This window comes from Tupaia chinensis, unplaced genomic scaffold (genome assembly GCF_000334495.1).
Source record: "Tupaia chinensis unplaced genomic scaffold, TupChi_1.0 Scaffold000279_1, whole genome shotgun sequence".
NCBI classification, from domain to species: domain Eukaryota; kingdom Metazoa; phylum Chordata; class Mammalia; order Scandentia; family Tupaiidae; genus Tupaia; species Tupaia belangeri.
The window spans coordinates 903219-925640 of record NW_006159762.1 but is presented as its reverse complement, the minus strand read 5'-3'; the positions used below and the strand labels follow the sequence as shown (position 1 = coordinate 925640).

The 22422-nt window shown below is 43.4% G+C and overlaps 1 protein-coding gene across 1 annotated transcript in view; it reads left to right on the top strand.

The window, feature by feature from the left end:
* MYH16 (myosin heavy chain 16) overlaps positions 1-18729 on the top strand; it is a 67105-nt gene extending 48376 nt beyond the window's left edge. The window contains exons 34-43 of the mRNA XM_006150168.3: positions 414-630; positions 3918-4054; positions 4146-4249; positions 8475-8667; positions 9097-9300; positions 10523-10648; positions 11711-11881; positions 12473-12673; positions 13660-13887; positions 18381-18729. Coding sequence (XP_006150230.1) covers positions 414-630; positions 3918-4054; positions 4146-4249; positions 8475-8667; positions 9097-9300; positions 10523-10648; positions 11711-11881; positions 12473-12673; positions 13660-13860 — 1554 coding nt within the window. The 3' untranslated portion in view covers positions 13861-13887; positions 18381-18729. The remainder of the gene's footprint in view (positions 1-413; positions 631-3917; positions 4055-4145; positions 4250-8474; positions 8668-9096; positions 9301-10522; positions 10649-11710; positions 11882-12472; positions 12674-13659; positions 13888-18380) is intronic.
* Positions 18730-22422: the final 3693 nt, after the last annotated feature.

The window sequence follows — 22422 nt, the reverse complement described above, 5'->3', positions numbered from 1 at the left end:
GAAAAATAAAGTTCTAAGAATAATCAGATCTGAGTTGGACAGTAATTCATAGTACTACATTAAAGAGAAATACATTATGGGAGTTAGCTTGAATGTCATAAATCTGGAAAAGTCATTGCAGCCCAAACTCCTCATTTTACACCCAAAAACCTTCTAGCCTGGGAAAGTAAGGTTGATTGCCTAACGGTCGGTCACACACCTGTCAGAAAAAGTTTTAGATTTTGAATGCAGCTCTTCGCAGACTCACTGCCCTGTTCTTATGCCATAATTTGAATTATATCCCCCAAATTCCCAAGATTTCTGTGGTCATCAGAGCTAGGAGAGAAAGGAAAGGAAGAGGATATTCAGGGGCGGAAGGAGGGGAGCGGGGCAGGAAAGTAGGACCTCAGGAAACCATCTTCATCTCATCCCAGGCCAATGCTGCAGCTGCTGCCCTGGACAAGAAGCAACGAGTCTTTGACAAGATGCTGGCCGAGTGGCAGCAAAAGTGTGAGGAGCTGCAGGTAGAGGTGGACAGCGCACAGAAGGAGTGCCGCATGTACATGACAGAGAGCTTCAAGATCAAGACTGCCTACGAGGAGTCCCTGGAGCACCTTGAGTCAGTGAAGAAGGAAAATAAGACCCTGCAGGGTGAGTCTAGGGCAGGCAGACAGGGTGGGCCTGCAAGGATGGGGACATAGTTAGTGCCCCCCTCTTCCTATACATGTCACTGACAGTAGTTGCTTGATAAATGTTTTCTGACTATCTACCCAGAACTTTGTAGAGGCACTGGGTACTCAGCAATGTAATTTCAGGTGAGTTACTTATGTTTTCTGTTCCTCAGTTTCCTCATCTGTAAAAATGACAAAGTAGAGAACCAGCAGTTAGTGTAATGGCTATGTCGCTGGACTCCCATGTAGTCGACCACGGTTCGCGTCCCAGACCCGGTGGCTTAAAACTCATGCCAGGCGCGTGTGCGTGCGTGCCCAGGATCCCAAGAGGAGAATGGAGGAGAAGGGATTGCGGTGTGACCATCCCCCCTGGGGGGTGATTTCTCGCTTTCTGTCTCTATGTCTCTCTCTGTCTGTCTGGCGAGCGCGCACGCCCTATAGCGAAAAACCTCTCCAAAAAAAAAAAAAAGAAACCAAAAAAATGACAAAGTAATACCACTTTCTTTGTGAGGTGGTTGTGACAATAAAATAAAACAAAAATGTATAAAATCTTCACTCAGAGTAGCTGGCACAAATAAGAGCTCGGGACCAGCAGATGGCATAATGGTTACATTGCTAGACTCCCATGTAGTCAACCGTAGTTCGAGTCCAGTACTTGATGGCTTAAAACTCACGCCGAGTGAGTGTGCGTGCATGCCCAAGATACCAAGAGGAGAATGGAGAAGGGATTGCAGAATGGCCATCCCCTCTAGGGGGTGATTTCTCACTTTTCGTCTTTCTGTCTCTCCAGTGAGGACACATATCCTACAGTAAAAATCTCTCTAAAAACAAAAACAAATAAGGGCTCAATAGATTTTATGTACATAGATTATATGTAAATCATATACATATGTATTTCTTAAGTATAAGACTCTTGGATTGGATTTTTTTCTGTTGCATATTGCTTGAAAAATGTTGACTATCTGTTGAAGATCATTTTGCCATATAGAGATTAAACTACATTACTTATTTTTGTGGTAGGAATGCATTTCTAACAACAAACTCAACTGCATAAGAGATGCCAATTTGGGGGCCAGTGGGTGACATAGTGGTTAAGACACTGGACTCAAACTAAGAGTTTGAGTCCAATGCCAAACTCTTAGTTTGAGTCCAATGCCAACTGCAGTTTGAGTCCCAGATCCAGTGGCTTCAAATTCACACCAGGTATGTGTGCATGTGTGCCCAAAATCCCAGGAAGAGAAGGGATTGCAGCATGGCCATCACCCTGGGGGGCGGGTGACTGCTTGCTTTCTCTCTCTCTCTCTCTCTCTCTCTCTCTCTCTCTCTCTCTGTCTCTCCAGCAAGTGCACACACCCTATAGCAAAAATCTCTCTCAAAAGAAAAGTGAGAGAGAGAGCAAGAAAGAGAAAGAGATGTCACTTTAAAAAAAATTCTCATGAAGAACTGTTCTGTTCTGAACCTCCATTCTGCTGAGTAGCAAAAATCAAACCTCAATCAATACAAGGTTTCTCAAGTCTTTTCTGTTACCCCACCCAGCAGTCTCCCTGGAGTTGAATCTAAGTTCCAGTATGGTAGATGTAGGGTCTCTGCAATGAAGGGTAGAGAGAGATGGTCCCAACAGTCTCAAACCTGCCTGGAGTCCCGTGAGTTCTCCTAAGAACTATTGTCTGCATAGCAGAGATGATCTTGAAAGCCAAGTGTTTGAAATGTGAGGCTCCACTTTTTTTTTTTTTAAAGATATCTGACTTTTTTAATTGCCGGGGGGTATATATACTCACTATAGACAGGAAAAAAAGGACCCCGCACACCCCAATAGGGCAAGGTCACATGCAATCCATTTTACTCCATTTTTCTTTCCCATCAGTATTTTGTACATGCACACATATGTGTCCAGTGTGTTTTTAAAGCCATTGGGGGACAGAAACTCAAACCATAGTCAGCCAGATGGGATCTGGTTCCCAATGCACAGTGCTTAACCACTGTGCTATGGAGCTAGCTGGAACTCTACTTTCTTAGTTTTAAAAGTGAAGAATTTGAATATGAAGTAACTATGTGAATTAAAGATTGGGGAGGAGGGATAAAAAAATGGAAGTAGGGAAACTGCAATGAGACCACATCCCATTGGGAGTGCTTTCTCTTTCTCTAGCAAGCACATACGCCCTCTGGCAATCAATCAATCAGTAAAAGATTTGAGAGAAACAGCTAAACCAGATAAAAGTTGCCTGAACTATGAGAGGTAGGAAAATAGGGGTGATTATGAGGCCTTGGTGAGAGTCCCTGCTAACAGGCCCAGGCACCCACCAATTCACAATGCAGATGAGAAAACTCCCAGGTAACTTGGGAGTTAAGAACAGAGGAATATGTACTTTACCTCGCAGGTGAAGCCCAGGTGGCAACAAACATAAAGCTGAAAGCCTGGCTGAAACTGGAGAATGGCTCAGCAGCCTGCCAGGGCTAAGAGGATATGAGGCAGCATCACAGCATTCCTCATGGTCCCAGAGCAGTATCATAGAGAATGTTACAGAAAAAGCCACTATTTCCAGGGATAGATGAGGGAGTTATGTGAACCATGGGCAAGTCATAATGCCAGCACAAGTGGACAGCAACAACTGAGACCTAGATGACATCCTCAATCCCCTTCAAAAGCCACCTGGAATTTAGAACTCTATACAGGAAGACCCTAGATTAAGTGAGGTTTCTTTGCATGGTGGAAACTTGATCTAGAAGTTGAGTTTGGTCATGGACAAACTAAAACAGTTGTATTTCTTATATATTTCTTGTCACATGCAGAGAATTCTATCTGCTCCAAGGTGCAATGGATTCTCAAGAGTTTGTCTGGATGGGCAACTGAGGGGTCTCCAACTGAAGAAAGAGATCAGAAGGCTCTAAACTTCCCCAGAAATGTTCTGGTGCAGTTGATTTTTATTTTGTGGGGAGGAATCTCTGAGAAAAGAAGGCCTAGTGTGTGGGACTTGCAGGCCTAGAGGGGATCTAGTCACTGGCCCCAAAGCTGCTCTGTGTTTCCTTGTTCATCTCTGGGCATTGGCTCCTCATCTGTGAAAAAAGGAACTTGAATTCAGTGTTCTCCAGTGTCCAAACCCTGATATTCCATGAGTCTATGACAAAGATAAGTGGCTTCTCTTATGATCCAAAAAGGCCAGGAGTGCCTGCCTCTTATCCTGATGGAGGAATGCCTATGTCACATACTGTGACCCTAAAATGCTGGTGGTCCTCATGTGCCTTTTTAATGTGATATTTCTTTTTCAGAGGAGATAAAGGAACTCATTGATCAGCTGGGTGAAGGAGGACGGAGTGTGCATGAGCTGCAGAAGTTGAAGAAAAAATTGGAGATTGAGAAGGAAGAACTCCAGGTGGCCCTGGAAGAAGCTGAGTCATCCCTAGAGGTAACCATGGCTGTCACCTTGGGAGCTGTATCCTTGTACAGGGACCACACACTTTCTTGGCCAAAAGGGATAATTGTTATATACCTGGTAGGTTGAAGAGAGCAAGGTGATCCGAATTCAGTTGGAACTGGCTCAGGTTAAAGCTGACATTGACCGGAGAATCCATGAGAAAGAAGAGGAATTTGAAGCTACAAGGTATGAAGTCGATTAGGATGGGAGGCTGATTTTAGGCAGGATAATGGAATAAAGTCCAGAAACCTGGATCTCTGCCACCTACTGGTCATGTGACCTTGGGCAATTTAGATTAACCTCTCTCAACCTCAGTTTATTGAGCATATCTGTTATATGGGAATAATGATAGTACCTACACTAATGTGGCACTCTCTGGCTTATGAACACTTTAGAATATATAGTATTTTACTTATGATGTCTAATGATACTGAGCATCTTTTTTTTGGGGGGGGAGAGATTTTTGCTATAGGGCATGTGTGCTTGCCAGAGAGACAGAGAGACAGAAAGCGAGAAATCACCCCCCCCCAGGGGGATGGCCATGGTGCAATCTCTTCTGCTCCATTCTCCTCTCGGGTTCTTGGGTATACACACACATGCGCCCAGTGTGAGTTTAAGCCACCAGGTCCAGGACTTGAACCATGATCGACTACGTGGGAGTCCAGCGACATAGCTATTATGCCAACTACTGGTACCAATCTTTGAAGAAATATCTTTTCTTTGCCCATTTTAAAAATTGAATTTATTTATCTTTCTATTGTTGAGTCTTAAGAGTTCTTTAGGAATTCTGGATCCTAGACCTTTATCATATATATAATTGCAAATATTTTCTCCCATTCTTTGGGTTGTCTTTTCATTCTCTTGAAGGTGTTCTTTGAAACACAAAAACTTTTTTTAAGACAGATTTTTTGCTGAAGGATATGTGCATAGGTCAGAGACACAGAGACAGATAGAGAGAGAAAGAGAGTGAGAAACTGACTCCCTCAGAGGGATGGCCATGACACACAATCCCTTCTCCTCCATTCTGTTCTTGGGATTTTTGGCATGCACACATATGCACCTAGTGTGAGTTTGAAGCAGATGAGTCCAGGATTGGAATGTGGTCAACCATGTAGAAGTCCACTATGTTAACCACTATGACACCTGCTAGCCCCAAAGCACAAAAGTTTTTATTATTTTTTTTGTTAAAGTTAATTTATCTAATTCTTTTCCCCTTTGGTTGTTTGTACTTTAGGGATCATATACCAAGATCCATTGGCTAATCCCTCCACAAAGATTTATGCCCATATTTCTTTCTAGGAGTTTTACAGTTTTAGCACTTACATTTAGATCTCTGATCCATTTTTGTTAATATCTTTACATGATGTATAAGATAGGGGTCCAACTTCATTCTTTTGTGTGTGAATTCCAATCATCTTAGTACCATTAAAAAAAAATAAACACTTTCCTGCTGGAGTGGTCTTTGTACCCTTGTTTAAAATAAACTGACTATAGGAGCCAATAAGTGGTGTGGTGGTTAAGGTGGTGGACTTCCACATGACTGACTAAGATTTGAGTCCCAGACCCGGAGGCTTGATCTCTTTCTCTTTCTCTCTCTCTCTCTCTCTTTCTCTTTCCAATGAGTGCTTACAGCAAATTAAAAAAAAAAAATAGTGATAAATAAAATTAAGTAAATAGTTCTTTAAAAAATAAAATGAACTGACTATAAATGTGAGGGTTAATTCTGAACTCTGTATTCTGAATTATATTTCATTGATCAACATATCTATCCTTATCCTAAGATCATGCTGTCTTAGTTACTACATCTTTGAAATAAGCTTTGAAGTTGGAAAATGTGAGTTTTATAACTTTGTTCTTCTTTTTAAAGATTGTTTTGGTTAGTTAGGGTTCCTGCCATTTCCATATTTTAGGATCAGTCTGTGAATTTCCACCAAGGAACATCTGGAATTTTGATAGTGACTTTGTTGAATCTGTAGATCATTTGGGAATTGTTTCTATCTGAACAATATTAAGTCTTCTGATCCATAAACATGCATATCTTTATATTTATTTTGATATTCTTTGGTTTTTTCAACAATGTTTTGTAGTTTTTGCCTACATTTTTTAAGCCAAAGAGAGTCACTATTTTATTTGTTTTTTAAGAATATCACGATACTCTCTCTCTTATCTTGAAATTGAATATATCTCGAGGTGCTGCAAAGCAGCAATGTGCCTGACTGTGATGGGCATTCAGGGGAAAGCTGAGATAGACATACTGTGGAGCTGGGGATTTCTGAAAAGGCAGGTGGTAGGATCTCTACATGCTAGCCATTTATTTGCTTTTTGTTTGTTTTAGAGGTTTTTGCCTTAGGGTGCATGAGCTTGCCAGAGAGAGAAAAGAGGCAGTGATGGGAAAATGAAAAATCACCCCCAAGGGGGATTGCCACACTATAATCGCTTCTCCATTCTCCAGGGATCTTGGGCACACATATACACTACAAGCCCAGCACAATTTTCAAGCCACTGGGTCTGAGATTTGAACCGTGGTCCACTGTGTGGGAGTTCAGCAACATAACCACCGCTATCTGCAGGTCCCAGCCATTTATTTGCTTTAATTAAACACCATATCATTATTCTTGAATACCTCAATTACTTCCTCTGGCCTCCTCCTATGAGATTATAGCTTATGTGAAGGTTTTATGGAAATATTTGGTGTATTAACTATAATTATTACATATTAAATGCACAGTTCATGACTACTGTTTCCAAGTATATGGAAACGCAAATAAACCTGATTTGTATGGCCATAGCTCACATTTTTGTAATGGAGAGAAACAGAAAGAACCCAGTCTACGGCATAGTGGTTAAAGCATCTGGATCCCACATGGCGGACAGCTTGGTTCAAGTTCTGAATCCCTTGGTTTAAGAAACACACTAGATTTGTGTACATGCATGCCCAAAATTTTTTTTGGGGGGGGCAGGTTTTTGCTATAGGACATGTGCATTCACCAGAAAGTGAGAAATCACCCCCCGGGGGATGACTACGTCACAATACCTTCTCCATTCTCCTCTCAGGATTTTGGGCATGCACACACACGCACCCGGCGTGAGTTTAAGCTTCCAGGTCCAGGACTCAAACTACAGTCAGCTACATGGGAGTCTAGCAACATAGCCATTACGCCAACTGCTGGTCCCTTCATGATCAAAATTCTGAAAGGAGAGAGAAATGGAGGATAAGGGATTGTGGCATGACTATTCCCCATGGGGGATATTTTCTCACTTTCCTTCTCTTTGCATGTCTTTCTGTCTCTCTCTGGCAATTATATGTGCCCTCTGGCAAAGAAAGAAAGAAAGAAAGAAAGAAAGAAAGAAAGAAAGAAAGAGAAAGAAAGAAAATGAGAGAGAAAGAAAGAGAAAGAAAGAAAGAAAATGAGAGAGAAAGAAAGAGAAAGAAAGAAAGAAAATGAGAGAGAAAGAAAGAGAAAGAAAGAAAGAAAATGAGAGAGAAAGAAAGAGAAAGAAAGAAAGAAAGAAAGAAAGAAAGAAAGAAAGAAAGAAAGAAAGAAAGAAAGAAAGAAAGGAAGGAAGAAAGAAGGAGGAAGGAGGAAGGAAGGAAGGAAATTTGAATTGTGACTCCATTGTAGGCTAAATGGGAGAACTTAGGCATATGGGGTTTTTTTGGGTTTTGGGGTTTATTTTTAAGAATTACTTTATTTAACTTTATTTATTTATTTGTTTGTTTCAATCTGACCAGAGAGGGAGCGGGGAGAGAGAGAGCATGCGCACAAGCGAGCTGCCAGGTCCGGGACACGAACCACGGTCGGCCATGTGGGAATCCAGCACCTTTAACCACCACACCACCTGCCAGCCCCAGTATACATTTTTTTTATAATTTTGGAGCCTCGGTTTCTTTACAGAGCTGTTTTACATGTTAAATTAATTGAAATCATACAAGATACTTGGTAAACGTGCAGTAAATATGACCTTCCCTCTCAAACCACCGCCCAAAAAATACTTTAAGAGTTTGTTTTGTTTTGTTTTGTTTTGGAGAGGTTTTTGCTATAGGGCGCGTGCGCTCACCAGAAAGACAGAGAGAGAGAGAGAGAGAGAGAGATAGAAAGCGAGAAATCACCCCCCGGGGGGATGGCCACGCCACAATCCCTTCTCCTCCATTCTCCTCTCAGGATCTTGGGCACATACGTACATGTGCCCAGCATGAGTTTAATCCACTGGGTCCGGGACTTGAACCGCGGTCAGCTACATGGGAGTTCAGCGACATAGCCATTATAGCTGCTGGTCCCCAAGAGTTTGTTTTGTTTCATAACACAGTAGCCTTAACCATGCTGCTGCTCAGAGACCTCTTATCTAGGGAAGTTTAACATGCTAAACAATGGGCCCAGTATACCAGGGTCTTCTCTGCTTGGACTTAAAGGAAGAACCACCAGCGGGCAATCGAGTCCTTGCAGGCCAGCCTGGAGGCAGAAGCCAAGGGCCGAGCAGAGGCACTGCGGCTCAAGAAGAAAATGGAGACAGACCTGAATGAAATGGAAATCCAGTTGGACCATGCCAACAAGAACAACAGTGAACTTGTGAAGACTCTGAAAAGGCTTCAACAGCAAATTAAGGTAGAGATCTGTGAGGAGGAGGAACTAATCACAAAGCAAGCAATCACTGGCAGAGCCTGTAGGCTTACAGAGAGCTAACTTCATGTTTTAAAAGAAATAATAGGGCAGATGAAGGGAGTCAGGGTTAGCTAGTGAGGTCAAAGGTCATCAGGGAAGGTTTCCTTGACAAGACGTTACTGGGACCATCAGACACTCCACTATTAAGAAAGGTTTGATCTCATACTGACCTGAACCCTCATCCAGCTAGATCTTGACCATACAGTGAACTCCCTGAAATCAGGTCTATGCCTCACTCTCTTTCTCAGTGGCTTCCACCTCCTAACCCTGCCCTATCTTCCTGCTTTAGTCAGAATACTCTCAGGCCCAGCCAGCCCCAGGTCCTACCAGATACCAGGATATGGGCTTAGCCCTGGTCCCTTTGCCTTCCAGGACCTGCAGGTCCAGATGGATGAGGATGCCCGGCAGCACGAGGAGCTACGAGAGCAATACAACCTACAGGAGAGACGCCTGAGCCTGCTGCAGACAGAACTGGAGGAGGTGCGCTCAAGCCTGGAAGGCAGCGAGCGCTCTCGCAAGCTGCTGGAGCAAGAGGTGGTAGAAATCACTGAGAGGCACAACGAGGTCAACATCCAGGTAAGATAGCAGCTCCTGGGTTAATACCACATTGATTCACACAAGGGTAGGTGGGGAGAGTGCTGGAGGGAAGCCAGGACGGAGTCCAAACCACATGACTCCCCTCAAAACTCAGAGGTGGGCAGTATCCTCCACTCAGCAAATTCTCAGAACTCACCTGCAAGCTGAGTAATGGTCAAAAATCCATGACATAAAATATATCCTCTTAACCATTTTTAAGTGTGCATTATGTGCACATTATTGTGCAGAGTTTTTTGTTTGTGTGTTTTTTGCCAGAGGATGCATGTATTCACCAGAGAGACAAAGAGAAAGAGAAAGAGAGAGAGAGAGAAAGCACCCCCCAATGGGGTGTGGTCACACCACAATCCCTTTTCTTCCATTTCTCCATTCTGTAGGGATTTAGGGCATGCACACACACATACCTGGCATGTTTTTCAAGTCCCTGGGTCCAGGATTTAAATTGCATGGTCAGCCATGTGAGATTTGGTTGGCCAGCCTGTGCAAATATTTTTTAAAAGATCCCTAGGCACTCCCTTGGAGATTTCTGACCCCTGAAATCTAACTTTCCAGAAGATCCCCAGATGTTAATGATTTTGTCAATTTTGAAGATGACCGTTACACCTAGTTTAACTGAGGACAGAACTTTGAACTGGGAGGGAGCTAGAATATTCCATAGTCTGACACTCATTTTATTAATGAAAACCTGTGGCCTAGAGAGTTGGTCAACATCAAGGGTCCCCATGTATGGTCAGCAATAACACTAGATGGTTCATGACATGGTCATTTACCAGCATGGCAGAATCCTTACTAATCATATCCTCTGAATTCACCAAAAGAATAAATGTGCTTGAGATATATAGAGATTATGATCCCATTTCAGAGATAAGAAGACCAAAACCCAGAGGTAAGGAATTTATGTATAGAAGTGCTGGGGTTTAAGCCTGGGCATTTGAACCAGCTTGGAATATGGGACTGTTCCATAGTTGCCACCCACCACAGGTCTAGGTTATATTATTCCTGGGATACTCATGATATAAATTCTTCTCTAAAACCTAGAGAAAAATGCAAGGAAGAGATCCTCACTCCATATAGAGGGCCCAGGGCCATTTCCTGTTGGGGGATCTGACAACTATATCTAGAAGAGGGCTATTTTTCTTTCCTGGACACAGGAAGGGTCATGCAAACTCCAGGCTCAAAGCAATGTCTTCATTTCCTTCTCCAGAACCAAAGCCTCCTAGTGGTCAAGCGTAAACTGGAGTCAGATGTCCAGCGCATCTCCAATGAGCATGAGGAGCTTATCAGTGAGTTTCGTTCAGCCGATGAGAGAGCCAAGAAAGCCATGACAGATGTAAGTATACATGCTGCTGGTACACAGGGGCCTCGGTGTCTGCTGAGGACCCAGCTGCCCTCAGCTAGAAGGTCACTGCCTCACATCATGTGTCTATGGACTCACTCATGTTGCCCTGGCAGGGGCATGAAGTCTTGCTCATGAGAAGCCCAAAGCTTTTCTAAAAAGCCAAATACCTCAAAGTAGGGAAGAATTATAAGCGATGCATTATTATGTGAAAGATGAGAATATGAGGCCAGGGAATTCAGATCACAGGAAGCTCATTTGGGCAGGCTCTTTGGCAAGAAAAGGCATTAAACTAGCCTTGAGAGAAGGGCTAGTGAAAGGAGACAGATGCCACACCTGACGAGTCAGAAAAGAATGTCAGCAAGATGTGCCACCAAGTGTTTTCACTCAATATTTCTTTTGGTGCTTGCACCAACCTTGAGTGGTAGGAACTACAGAATGTTGTTGTCAGGCTCCTTCCACTGAACTTAAATACCAGGAGTTCAGGAACATTGTTGATCTTATTTGGCACTACCTCCCAGGAGCATAGACCCAGGGCTGGATGCAGTGGACCCTCCATAAATATTTGGGAAATTAATGCAAGAACAAAGGGCTTGAGAAGGCATAAGCAACTTGCTGAAGGTCACACAGGCTCTGATGCCATCCTAGGGTTTGGGCTTCTAACTCTAGATGCTGAGCTTTTCCAACTCTGTGCTGTGCCCCTCATGGAGACGGTAACAGCAAGGATCTGCCTTGAGTGTCCCCTGCTGGTGGGAGGCCATGGGGTTTGGAGGCCTGGTTATGAGTGTGTAAGCCTGCCTTGCTCTGTCACTCAGGGTTACCGCTCCCTCATTCAGGGTTATTGCTCCCTCACTCAGAGTTACGGATCTCCCACAGGGTGTCAATAAGGCTCCTCTTGTCAAGGATCTCCCACAGGGTGTCAATAAGGGTCCTCTTGTCAATCACTTGATTTCTCTGGGAAACCAGAAACCAAGAGACAGGGTCCCTGGTTGCTCAAAGGTGCTATGAGACTGGGTAGCACCCAACACCAATTCACACTCTTCTCCCCACCTACAGGCTGCCCGCATGGCAGAAGAACTCCGGCAAGAGCAGGACCACTGCATGCACTTGGAGAAAATCAAGAAGAACTATGAAGTCACCATCAAGGACCTGCAGGCCAAGATGGAAGAGGCCGAGCAGCTGGCTCTGAAAGGAGGGAAGCGTACAATCATGAAGCTGGAAACCAGGGTGAGAACAATGCTGAGACAGGAAGGAGGAAAGAAAGGGGGATCTGGATGGGTGGGGTGGTATGTCTTCTGCCAAACATGTGCCTTGTATTTGATGACAAATTGGATTATGCCAGTGCTAGAAAACTAAAGGAAATTGAGACAATAGCTCTTACTTGTCAAAGTTTTCTCCTCCACCTCCTCCTCCCCATCACTTCATTCTCCAGAATGTTCTTAGTCACTAAGAACAGTTCCCAATATCCTTCCCCTATCTCAACATTATTCCTCCCTCTTACTGTTCAAAGAAAAGTAAGTCTTTGTCTTTACTCCCATGAAACATCAGAATTTGAAGGGCCCAGAAGTCAGCTTGTCTAAGGTCCTGACTCCCTCATTTCCCAGAGGAGGAAAACTGAGGCCTATAGGAAAGTGGCAGTCTGATGGCTACATTACCTGTAAAAGGCGGAGCCCCTTACCTCCTCCCTCCCCCACAGATGTCCTGTCCAGGACTCGCCTCTGGGCAGGGAGTAGCCACGATGCCCTCAGCAGAAGCCACTGAATTCAGAAATTATAAAATCTGCATTCCCTCAGTGTCATTCTTCTCTTCCTCCCTCAGATCAAGGAACTTGAGACAGAGCTCGATGGTGAGCAGAAACGTCATGTGGAGACAGTCAAGATATTGCGCAAGAATGAGCGCCGCCTCAAAGAGTTGGTCTTCCAGACAGAGGAGGACCACAAAACTAACCAGCGCATGCAGGAGCTGGTGGAGAAGCTGCAGAACAAGCTTAAAGTTTACAAGCGGCAGATTGAAGAGGCGGTAAGTGGTCTCCCCTCACCTTTCCCAAATGCATGCTTTCCAGGCCAAGTTGCCAGTCTTGATTAGAATTAACCACAGTGTTGGCTCAAAGATGACTCTGCAAACCTCATGTCTATGGCACCTCATCCTTGGTATCATGTGGGAAAGAAGTCAGACATAACACTGAACACTGAGTTCACTAATGTAACTACTGCAAGGTGTGATCTAGCCCCCCTGAGGAGCTCTTGGCTCCTTGAATGGAAGATCCTGCTCCCACTGACCCTCATAGACTCTAGCATGGATGACCTTAACATACTATTAACAAGGACCTTCCTTTCTCTGGTCCTTCTGATGCTGATGCAAGAAAGTTGTTGTTCTTAGTCTATTTCACAGACCCAAAATGGAATATAAGTGTTATGTTAATAAAAGACAGAGGCAACGTCAAATGGCTAGCCATGAGCAATTTTATGTCTCAAGCCTATGCCACATGTCCTTCTCACTGGCCCCTACAGAACATAGACAGTGAATCTGCCATCATTTCCTTCCCATTCTGGGGCTACTCCATTGAATCTATAAGCCACGCATGCACCCAACACTCTTCCCAAAAGATTTGGTAAGGCCAGACTGGTGGTAAATTAGTTCTAACTAAAATGACTACAGCTTTATTGGGAAGACCAACACATGGAAAATGTATGGTATGGGTAGCAAAAGGTATTAAATCATGCTGGCATCAACAGATACTGCCTAAACCCACAAATCATAGCAGTACAACATGAAGCACATTTTATTAGAAACATAGATATCAAAAGAAAGACTCAGTTAAACATGTTGAAGGCAGTCGTCCCTAGTGAGCTGGATGATGCCCCTCCTCATCAGGCCTACTGTTTTGTAACAAGCCTTATAGAATGAGTGGACCCTCAGACATCTATGTAGAATGGATGAAAATGCACTCTCAGTCAGAACAGGCCAGGCTTATAACCCCATCTTCCACCATACCTTCATCACAGGAAGAGCAGGCCAACCAGACCTTGGCTCGATACAGAAAGACAGTGCACGAACTGGATGATGCTGAGGAGCGGGCCGGCATGGCGGAGACTGCCCTGAACAAGCTGCGCACCAGACACCGCGTGGCTGGCAAGGGCATTACTTCTGTGGAGATCATCCAGGTGTCCAAGACGGGCTCCTCCAAAACGCTTTCTGAGGAGTGAGGTCCTCCGTATCCTACGTCACAGCCAGTAGGTGTCAACTCAACTCTCAATACCCACAGTCCCACCCCACCTCCCTTGTACCTGCTTTGCTCTTAGCAGTGGTAGTAGTGCTTCCTATTCTCCCTGGCTTCCAGTCTCTGATACACCCAATCTCATAAAACAGAAACCTCAGAGCTTCCTCTGCCCTTTTAGCTACAACCCTGCCTCCATGGGTTCTTACAGCCTTTGGATGGGGTGCTGTCCACCTATATCACAGGTGTCCCCCATCTGAGCGACAGGCAGTTTCCACGTGTGATGCCACTTGAGACTAGACCTGGAACGTAGGTGCTCAGTGCACACTAGTTTTCACTAAGAACAACAGGACATCTGCGAGCTCACAAGCAATATACATTCATCTCCCCTTTCCTTCAGTATCATTCTTCTTTGGGAATTTCACCAATACTGGTTGAATTTAGGGTTCTAATACAAAGTAAATAATCACCACAGCTACCATCTCCTGATAGCTGAGTACAGGTGAGATTTTGGGGGACAGGGCAACTTAAATTTGTTTTTTCTTATTCACCTTAATTCAGAAACAATCAAGGAAAAAAAATGCAGGAGACAACTATATTAGTCAAAATAGGCCCAGCTATGGTGGTGCATGCTATTAAGCTGCTGTTCTCTGCTAGGTGGTAACACACAGGGGGCCTGGGTCTGATTCCCAGTCCAACCTAAAGGCTGGTTGTGGTGGCCTGTGCGTATAATCCCAGCAATTCAAAATGCTAAGGCTGGAGGATTGTAAGTTAGAGGTTGGCTTGGATAACATAACGATATGCTGTCAAGAAGAAAGAAAGAAAGAAAGAAAGAAAGAAAGAAAGAAAGAAAGCCAGCCAGCCAGCCAGCCAGCCATATGTAGTGCTGTACACCTGTAGTCTGAGTTGGGAGACTAAGGCAGGAAGATAGTAATGGTAAGACCTTATCCAATAATAATAATAATTATTATTCCAATTTTATTGTGCTATATCCTAGACTGAGAATGTGGCTTTAATGTGTGTCCAGCATGAGCATCCTCAGACTTCACTTCAGAATTAAAGGTACCTGCAGAAATGGCATGGTACCTGGTATGGCAGGCCAGCTCCCTGGGAGTAGCCTCTACTCTAAGGAATAAAACCACCAGAATCCATCATCCCTGTAGGTAGATCCAAAAGAACAGAAAAAATGGGGCTCAGCCCTGCCTTCCTGGTTCCTTTTTCTTCTATTTTTTAGACAAATTTTTGCTGGAACCAGCAGTGGTTGTAAGGGCTATGTCTCTGGGCTCCCATGTAGTTGACCACAGTTCAAGTCCCGGATAAGATGACTTAAACTCATGCCAAGCACGTTTATGTGCATGTCCAAGATCCTGAGAGGAGAATGGAGGAGAAGGGATTGTGGTATGGCCATCCCCCCTGGGGAAGTGAGTTCTTGCTTTCTGTCTCTCTGTCTCTCTGTCTTTCCAACGAGCGCATGAGCCCTATAGCAAAGAAGGAGAAATTTTTGCTATACGGTGTGTGCACTTGTCAAAGACACAGAGACACAGAGACAGAAAGTGAGAAATCACACACACACACCCCAGGGGGGATGGCCACGCCGCAATCCCTTCTCCTCCATTCTCCTCTCGGGACCTTGGGCACACACACACATGTGCCCGGCGTGAGTTTTAAGCTGCCAGGTCTGGGACTCGAATCGCAGTCAATTATGTCGGAGTCCAGCGATGTAATCATTACACTATCTGCTGGTCCTCCTGGTTCTTTTTTCTAAACACAGGTTAAAACATTCCTCTTCCCATGGAAAAAGCAAGGGAAAGGAGAAGAGAAGAAGCAAAGATTTATTCTACAGTAGTGGTTCCCAAAATGTAGTCCCCTGGACCAGCAACAACACATTACCTGGGAAAATGAAAAAGTGTGTTCTTTTTTTGTTTGGTTGTTTTTAAGTTTATTAATTTATTCCATGAGTAATAAAGTCAGAAACAGAGAGACAGAAATATAGCTCCCCTGATAGGGTCTTCACAGCAAGACCTACCCCCAGTCTTAGCCAATCCAGATCATGGGGAGATGCTTTGCGTATTCAGGGAGGCCTCTGGATGCAAACCAGCAACCTTCCCAGGTGGGTCTGCCTCACAGAGGCATCGCCACTGGGATACCAATGGCCCCATACAAATGCCTACTTTTAGGTCTTGCTTCAAACCTACTGAATCAGCAGCTCTGGGAGTAGGTCTAGCATCTGTCATTTAACAAGCCCTCCAGGTGACTCGACTATGTGGTCCAGCCTGAGAACAGAAATCTGCCCTAGAGAAACACAGAGCCAGGGAACAAAGGTTTTTCTTACTTTTATAAGAGCCAGGCACATGGCAAATGCTTTCTGCTACAGTATTTATCCTATTAGGTAAGTATAAATATCCCCATTTGCCAGGTGAGAAAAATGAGCTCAGAGAAGTATGTTAAATACCCATACTCATACAAATCCTATACTATGATAGGTAAGTTGTCTTTTACTTAAATTACTATAGAAATTGCTAAGGTTCCCCTCTATTGGCATTAACCAGGACAGCTCAAAATCAAGGACTTGGTTCAGATTGGAGATAGGAAGCTAAAGCCTAAGCATCAAACTCTGTGGATTCTGGGAATTCTTTTTGACCTCATATTCAAACATCTGGTTGAATCAGCTCTTGGTGAGGGTGAGTCCCTGTTCCATTTATAGCTATCTCAGGAATGGTGGTCAGTTTGGATTTTAGGGAAAAGTGGTAACCTTGTTGATCTCTGAATTCAAGCTGAGCTTTATCATTTGCTTAGGGAGGAAACAAAAAAATGGGACCACAATCTTTTTCTTCACTCTCTAAATCTGAAATAATGGTTAGCTCAGGAAGTTAAGGAAATCAGAGGGTTGCCTCTGGGTAAGTGCTACAGTTAATGTGTAACTAACCATTCCCTTTCAAGGTGAGAACCTGAATGGGATCCCTCCCGCTGAGCTTTCACCTAAGCAGCTTGGGTTTCCTGATACCCCAGACCTAAGAGGTGTTTCAACTCCTTCTACCTGCAAAGTTTTAGCCTCCAGTATTAGACACCTTTTGGAGCAAATTCCTGCCCTGGTTTGGCTTGGTTACCGTCTACTCATGAATAAGAAAAACAGAGACAGAGATAGCTGGCCCTGATCTAATCTTTGTTACAGCTAAGCTGTTTCCATGTCACTAAGCCACAGTCCTGCTACCAGCATCCAGAGGTGGTAAGGGTGAGCTCTTGGGGTCTGCCCTCTGTGTCCTCACCCATTTTCCCTCTTTACTCATTTCTGTTTGTTGGTCACAGGGCTGGATATGCCATCATTGACCATTGGATGCCAAGTAGTACATGAACTGACACTGCTCCAGGATCCTGCCTTTATGTTCCTAAGCCAAAACCAGTTTAGTTTTCCAAAGTGGTATTCAAACTGGTCTCTGAATGTGGGCTAGGCCTGGACCCTAGGATACAGAGGAAATCTGGTGGAGAGGAAGATGTACACATCAATCAACAAGGCTGTGGGCCAATGTTTTTTGATGTACCATTTACACTTCATGGGAAGGCAGCACGGAGGTGGAGCAGTTGGTTCAGTCCAGGGTACCTGCATAGAGTACCTCCATGGAGGACATGCCCTGTATAAGAATCTAGAACAGAGCTGCTTGATGGGTGCCCCCCATTTATTACTGCCCCTGACTATACATGTGCAGGAACTGAGAAGTTTTTAGAAAGTTTTATAATAATTACTACTACAACATCCAATGTATGATCAGTGTAGTTTACATATTTGTGTCTGATAGTAATTAAAATCTAAAAAACAATAAAATATTTTAACAGAAATTTAGAAGAGTAAATAAATTGATCTTTCACCAGGCAGAGAAGGAATGAAAAGGGTGGAAATAAGAATTCCAGACAGAAGGCCCATGACATGCAAAAGTATAGAGGTGGGACTGCACAAGGCACAGGAAGATTGGAGCAGAGGGGCTCAGGATGAGGCAAGAGAACTAGAGAGTGGTGGGAGATGGAGCTAGCAGGGCAGGCAAGGTGAGGCTACGAAGGATCCTGCTGGGTGCAAGTATGCCATAAACTCTGTAAGAAAATCTTACTTATTTTTAAAAACCTGTGTGTGGGCTGTGATGAGCAGTAGCTTTTATTTTTAGGGAAGACACATCACAATAGCAAAGCAAGCCTCTTGGTCCCTCGCAAGATAACACCGGCAGTTCATGGGGATGAGTGTATCCCAAGGCATTGCACTCTAGCCCTCTCAATGGCCTATGTGGAACTCAGGCCTACTTGACCACACCAAGCCCAAACAAAGGGTCTGTAAACCCTCATAACTTCATGAAGAAGAAGCTCATGTGACCCAATGATATCCATTAGGAAGAAGGAAGACTGATGAAGCATCCCAGGCACCATAGGAAGCTGCCTTTCTAGCAAGAAAAGAGCAAAGATATCAGTACTCTTAGCTCTGACCCACATTGACTTTCTTACCTTCTCTTGTTCTCTCTCCTTTAGGGTGATACAGATCTCAACAGCAGTCCATTGAGAGGAAGGAAATATGAAAATGAAAAATATGCTCTATCCTTAGAATGTTTACTATGCAAAGGAAGTGCAAGCCAGAAAGAGACAGGTGCTGAAGAACAAAGATAGCCTTGAGTGGAAAAGAGTTTGGGTTATCCTCAGCTCATTAAAAATGTTAGAGGGATCAAAATTAGTGTGGCTTTTCTTAGACTGCATTAAGCATTTGGATGACAGTAACAATGGGTCTGTTTTAGCTGAGATCCTACATGTTCATGTCAAGGACGGAATATGTAATATCTGTAACCAGGCTGTTCTCTAGAAAGAATTCCTCATGTCAACAATTTCAACGCCTTGTCCCAATGTACTTTAAATAAAGGAAACATGGGAAAATGGACTAATTGGAGCTTGTTTTTATTTTAGAAAGAGAGGGGGAGAAAGTAAAAAAATCACCTCTTAGGGGTTTGGGCAAGCTTCAATCCCTTTTTCATTCTCCTCTTGGGACTTTGGGCAGGCACATACATAAGCTGGCTGTGATTTTCAAGCCACCAGTTTCAGAATTTGAACTACAGAGTTGGCCATGTGAGATCCAGCCACCTTAACCTCCACACCACCTGTTGGCCCTGAAGCTTGTTTTAAAATAATTTTATTTTTCTAAGACTTCCAAATCCAAAGGCAATATCCACAATTGTCATATATCAGAATTCTGGTGTATTCTTATATCCTAATTCACAGACTTATTTCTATTAGAAATCATTAAAACTATGCAGCTTTGGTGAAGTTTTTCCAGATTTTTATAGGGCATATTAGAGAAATAGATAAACTAGCTTCTTAAGGCCAGGAAAGTTACAGAATCCCCTGAGTAGATGTTAACATCCACACAGGCTAATGTCCCACCAGGCCCCTGCTTATTTTATCTTAATGTCTCCCAAGACATTCAGACATGGGCAGGTCAGTTCCATGACAGCAGGCAGTTTGGTGTGTTTTGTTCACTGCTGTATCCTTAGCATTGGCCTAAAGGATAAGCATAGACATTTCATAAATATTTGCAAACAAATGGTGGAAAATGGGAAGCTTCTGAAAGTAGTCCTTCCTGACACTGCCAGAGAGATCTTCTTTAAATTGAGACCTACACCACAGTGTCCATATGCTCACCTGGTTTTGAGACCCAGGGCCTATAGAACAACCTTAACTGAAGACAGTTCTCATAGTCCTTCCAAGTTTTCCCTTTTCTAGTGCTAAATATCCCTGGATCCTTCAATCTTCCCTAATATAACAGAGTTTGCACTGTCACCTTCTAATCTCCTTAAGCCTGTTTCCTTCCTCCCTTTCCTAGTCCTCTAAGTACCTTAGTAGAGCAGAGCTGTGAAAGTGTGTTCCCTGCCAGTTGACTCTGGCTCTCTGGAAATGATGTGTCTTCCCTTTGACTTGCAGCACTCTGATCTCACTTCAATCCACTGGTAGAAGTCATTGCTCAGGGTGCTGCAGGGAAGAATACTGTTTCTTTGGTGAGTCCCTTTCCATCTACACACAGGGCCACATCACCATTGTGATGGTTCTAAGCTCTGAGCTCTCTAGACAGCTCTAGAGGAAACTGGTTCCTGCCTCCTAACTGGACCAAATGTGAAAACACTGCCCTCTGGTGGTAGGGTCTCAAACTAATTTGTGTGTGAATTTCCTGATTCCAAATCACAGAATCTCAAAATTATATTAGAATTTTAGTGCTAGAAGGAACATTTAGAGGGCATCTAGTCCAACTCCTAGAAAATGGAGGATTCCATTTTATAACATGTTTGAAAAGATAGTAATCCAACTTCTACTTGAACCTTGAAAAAAAGGCAGCCTATTCCAGTTTTAATTAACAATCATGGTCACAAAGTCCCATCGAATTTTGAACCAGAATATGTGTCACTGTATTTTACCCTTATTTTGTTCTATTCTCCACCTCTATAATTACATTAGTCTAATCAGTACATTCTGAAATCAGAAAGATATGGATTCTACTTTCCCAGCAGTGTAACCTTGAGCAACTTAACCTACCAAGTGTTCTGTTTTCTCAACTGTTAGATGAGAAATAACAGCAGCATCTACCTCATAGGAATTTGAAGTTTAAATAGGATAACTTGGCACAGAGCCCATTATGCATGGCAATTAGACATCTGCCGTATTTCTCTCAACAAGTGGGACTTCAACACTTAGCCTCTGAAAGGAGGCTTGGTCAGGCTGCCAATCTAATTGATGACAACAGCAGGCCTCTTGCTGGAGACGTGGAGGGGCCTTCTCTGAGGTTTTAAGACCCCATCACTGTTTCCTGGAAACAGTCCACTGTGTGCTCCCCATTTCCAGGGCATTAAAGAGTAGCCCCTTGTTTTGCAGGTGGGTCAGGGTCCAGCTTTAGATAGAGGCTCAGTGACCTGCTCAATATCATAAGCAGCAGCGCCAGAAATTCCTTATAGTATGAAATGATGTAAAATGTCTGACTAAGTATGTATAAGAAAATTAACTCCGTGAAGTATGCCCTGTTTGCCTAAGGACATGTAATTTCAGAATGACTTGAAGGCCTTTAGGAAAATCATCTTTAGCCTTGCAAAATTATAACATTAATGATATCCACAATGATCAAAATCAATGCACTAATACCATGTTCCAGAGAGTAAATGGACCAAAGACTGACTGGCTTTGCTAAAAGTCTTGAACTTTCCCTAAATGCCTTTTACCTTTCACGGCTGCTAAATTTGCATCACCAATTATCTACCTCCTCCTTTCACCTGTAAATCAGTTCTGGGTCCTCACAGAGAACCTAGCATGTTTTGGGTCTTTCCATGGAACACAACTGGGTGTTTCCAGGAATCAGTATATCACAAACAATACCCACAAACTACAAAGAAGCAAAGTTGGACATTTATTGCAAAAAGATTAATCTTGACTTATGGCTGAATCAAAGACTGCAAGAGAACCTGGTAGCTATTATATGGGACGATTCTTTCTACTTCTTCCTAAATCCTGACTTAAGCTAATTTTTAAAAAAAATGTGTTCTGCAGCTTTGCAGCAATATTTTCATAATTTTTTCCTCTATAGGGCCAGCCTAGTAGCATGGTAATTAAGGCTGCTAGATCCCACATGGCCAACTGTGTGATTTGAGTCCTGGACCTAATCATTGGAAAAAAAAAAAAAAAAAACTGAGTGCATGTGTGTGAGTGCCCAAATTCCTGAGAAGAGAATGAGGCAGAAGACACTGAGGCAGTCATCCCTCCTAGGGAATGTTTTCTTGCCTTCTCTCTCTCTCCCTCTTTGTCTCTCTCCAGCATGGGCCAGTGCCCTATAGCAAAACAAAACACCTTTCCTCTACAGATGTTTTTTAAACTAGCTTCTAAATATGGGCAGCAAGAAAGTAACCAGCCCAAGAGAACTATATTGTGAGAAATAGGTTTGGTGATTAGAAAGGCTACTGTGGGAATAGGTACAGGATGCTACAAGAGACACACCCAGCCCAGTCTTAGAAGGTAAGAGATGATGTCTGGAGGAAATCACGTCTCCACTGAAGCCTAAGGATAAGTAGAAGTTAGCCATAAAGAAGAGAGAAATATGTGGGAATGGAAAGTGGCAGTGTAGGAGAAAGTAGATAATATATACTGGCTAAGAATACACTTGGCTGCAGGTAGCAGCACACTGAGTATAAGCAACATTTAATGATCTTCCTCACTACCCTCTGCAGTAGCAGACAGTTTCAGAATTAGCGCAGTGTAAAAGACCCAGGTTTCCACCTTTCTATGTTATTTTGTCCTTGAACCTGTCAACACAGTTGCCAATAGCATTAAGCATCTTATCTTCCCACAAGCATGTTTAAGACCATAAAAAGATACAGGTATTCTAACTAACCTTTTAACCAAGGAGCACATTTTTCCAGAAGCTCTAGGAGACTTACTTTTGAATGCTGAATAGCAGAAATGGGATCACATGCCCATCCCCAAACTAAGGCGATTCCAACATTAGACATGGACCAATTTTGGTTCATTCCCTGGGCTACAACCTCTTGTA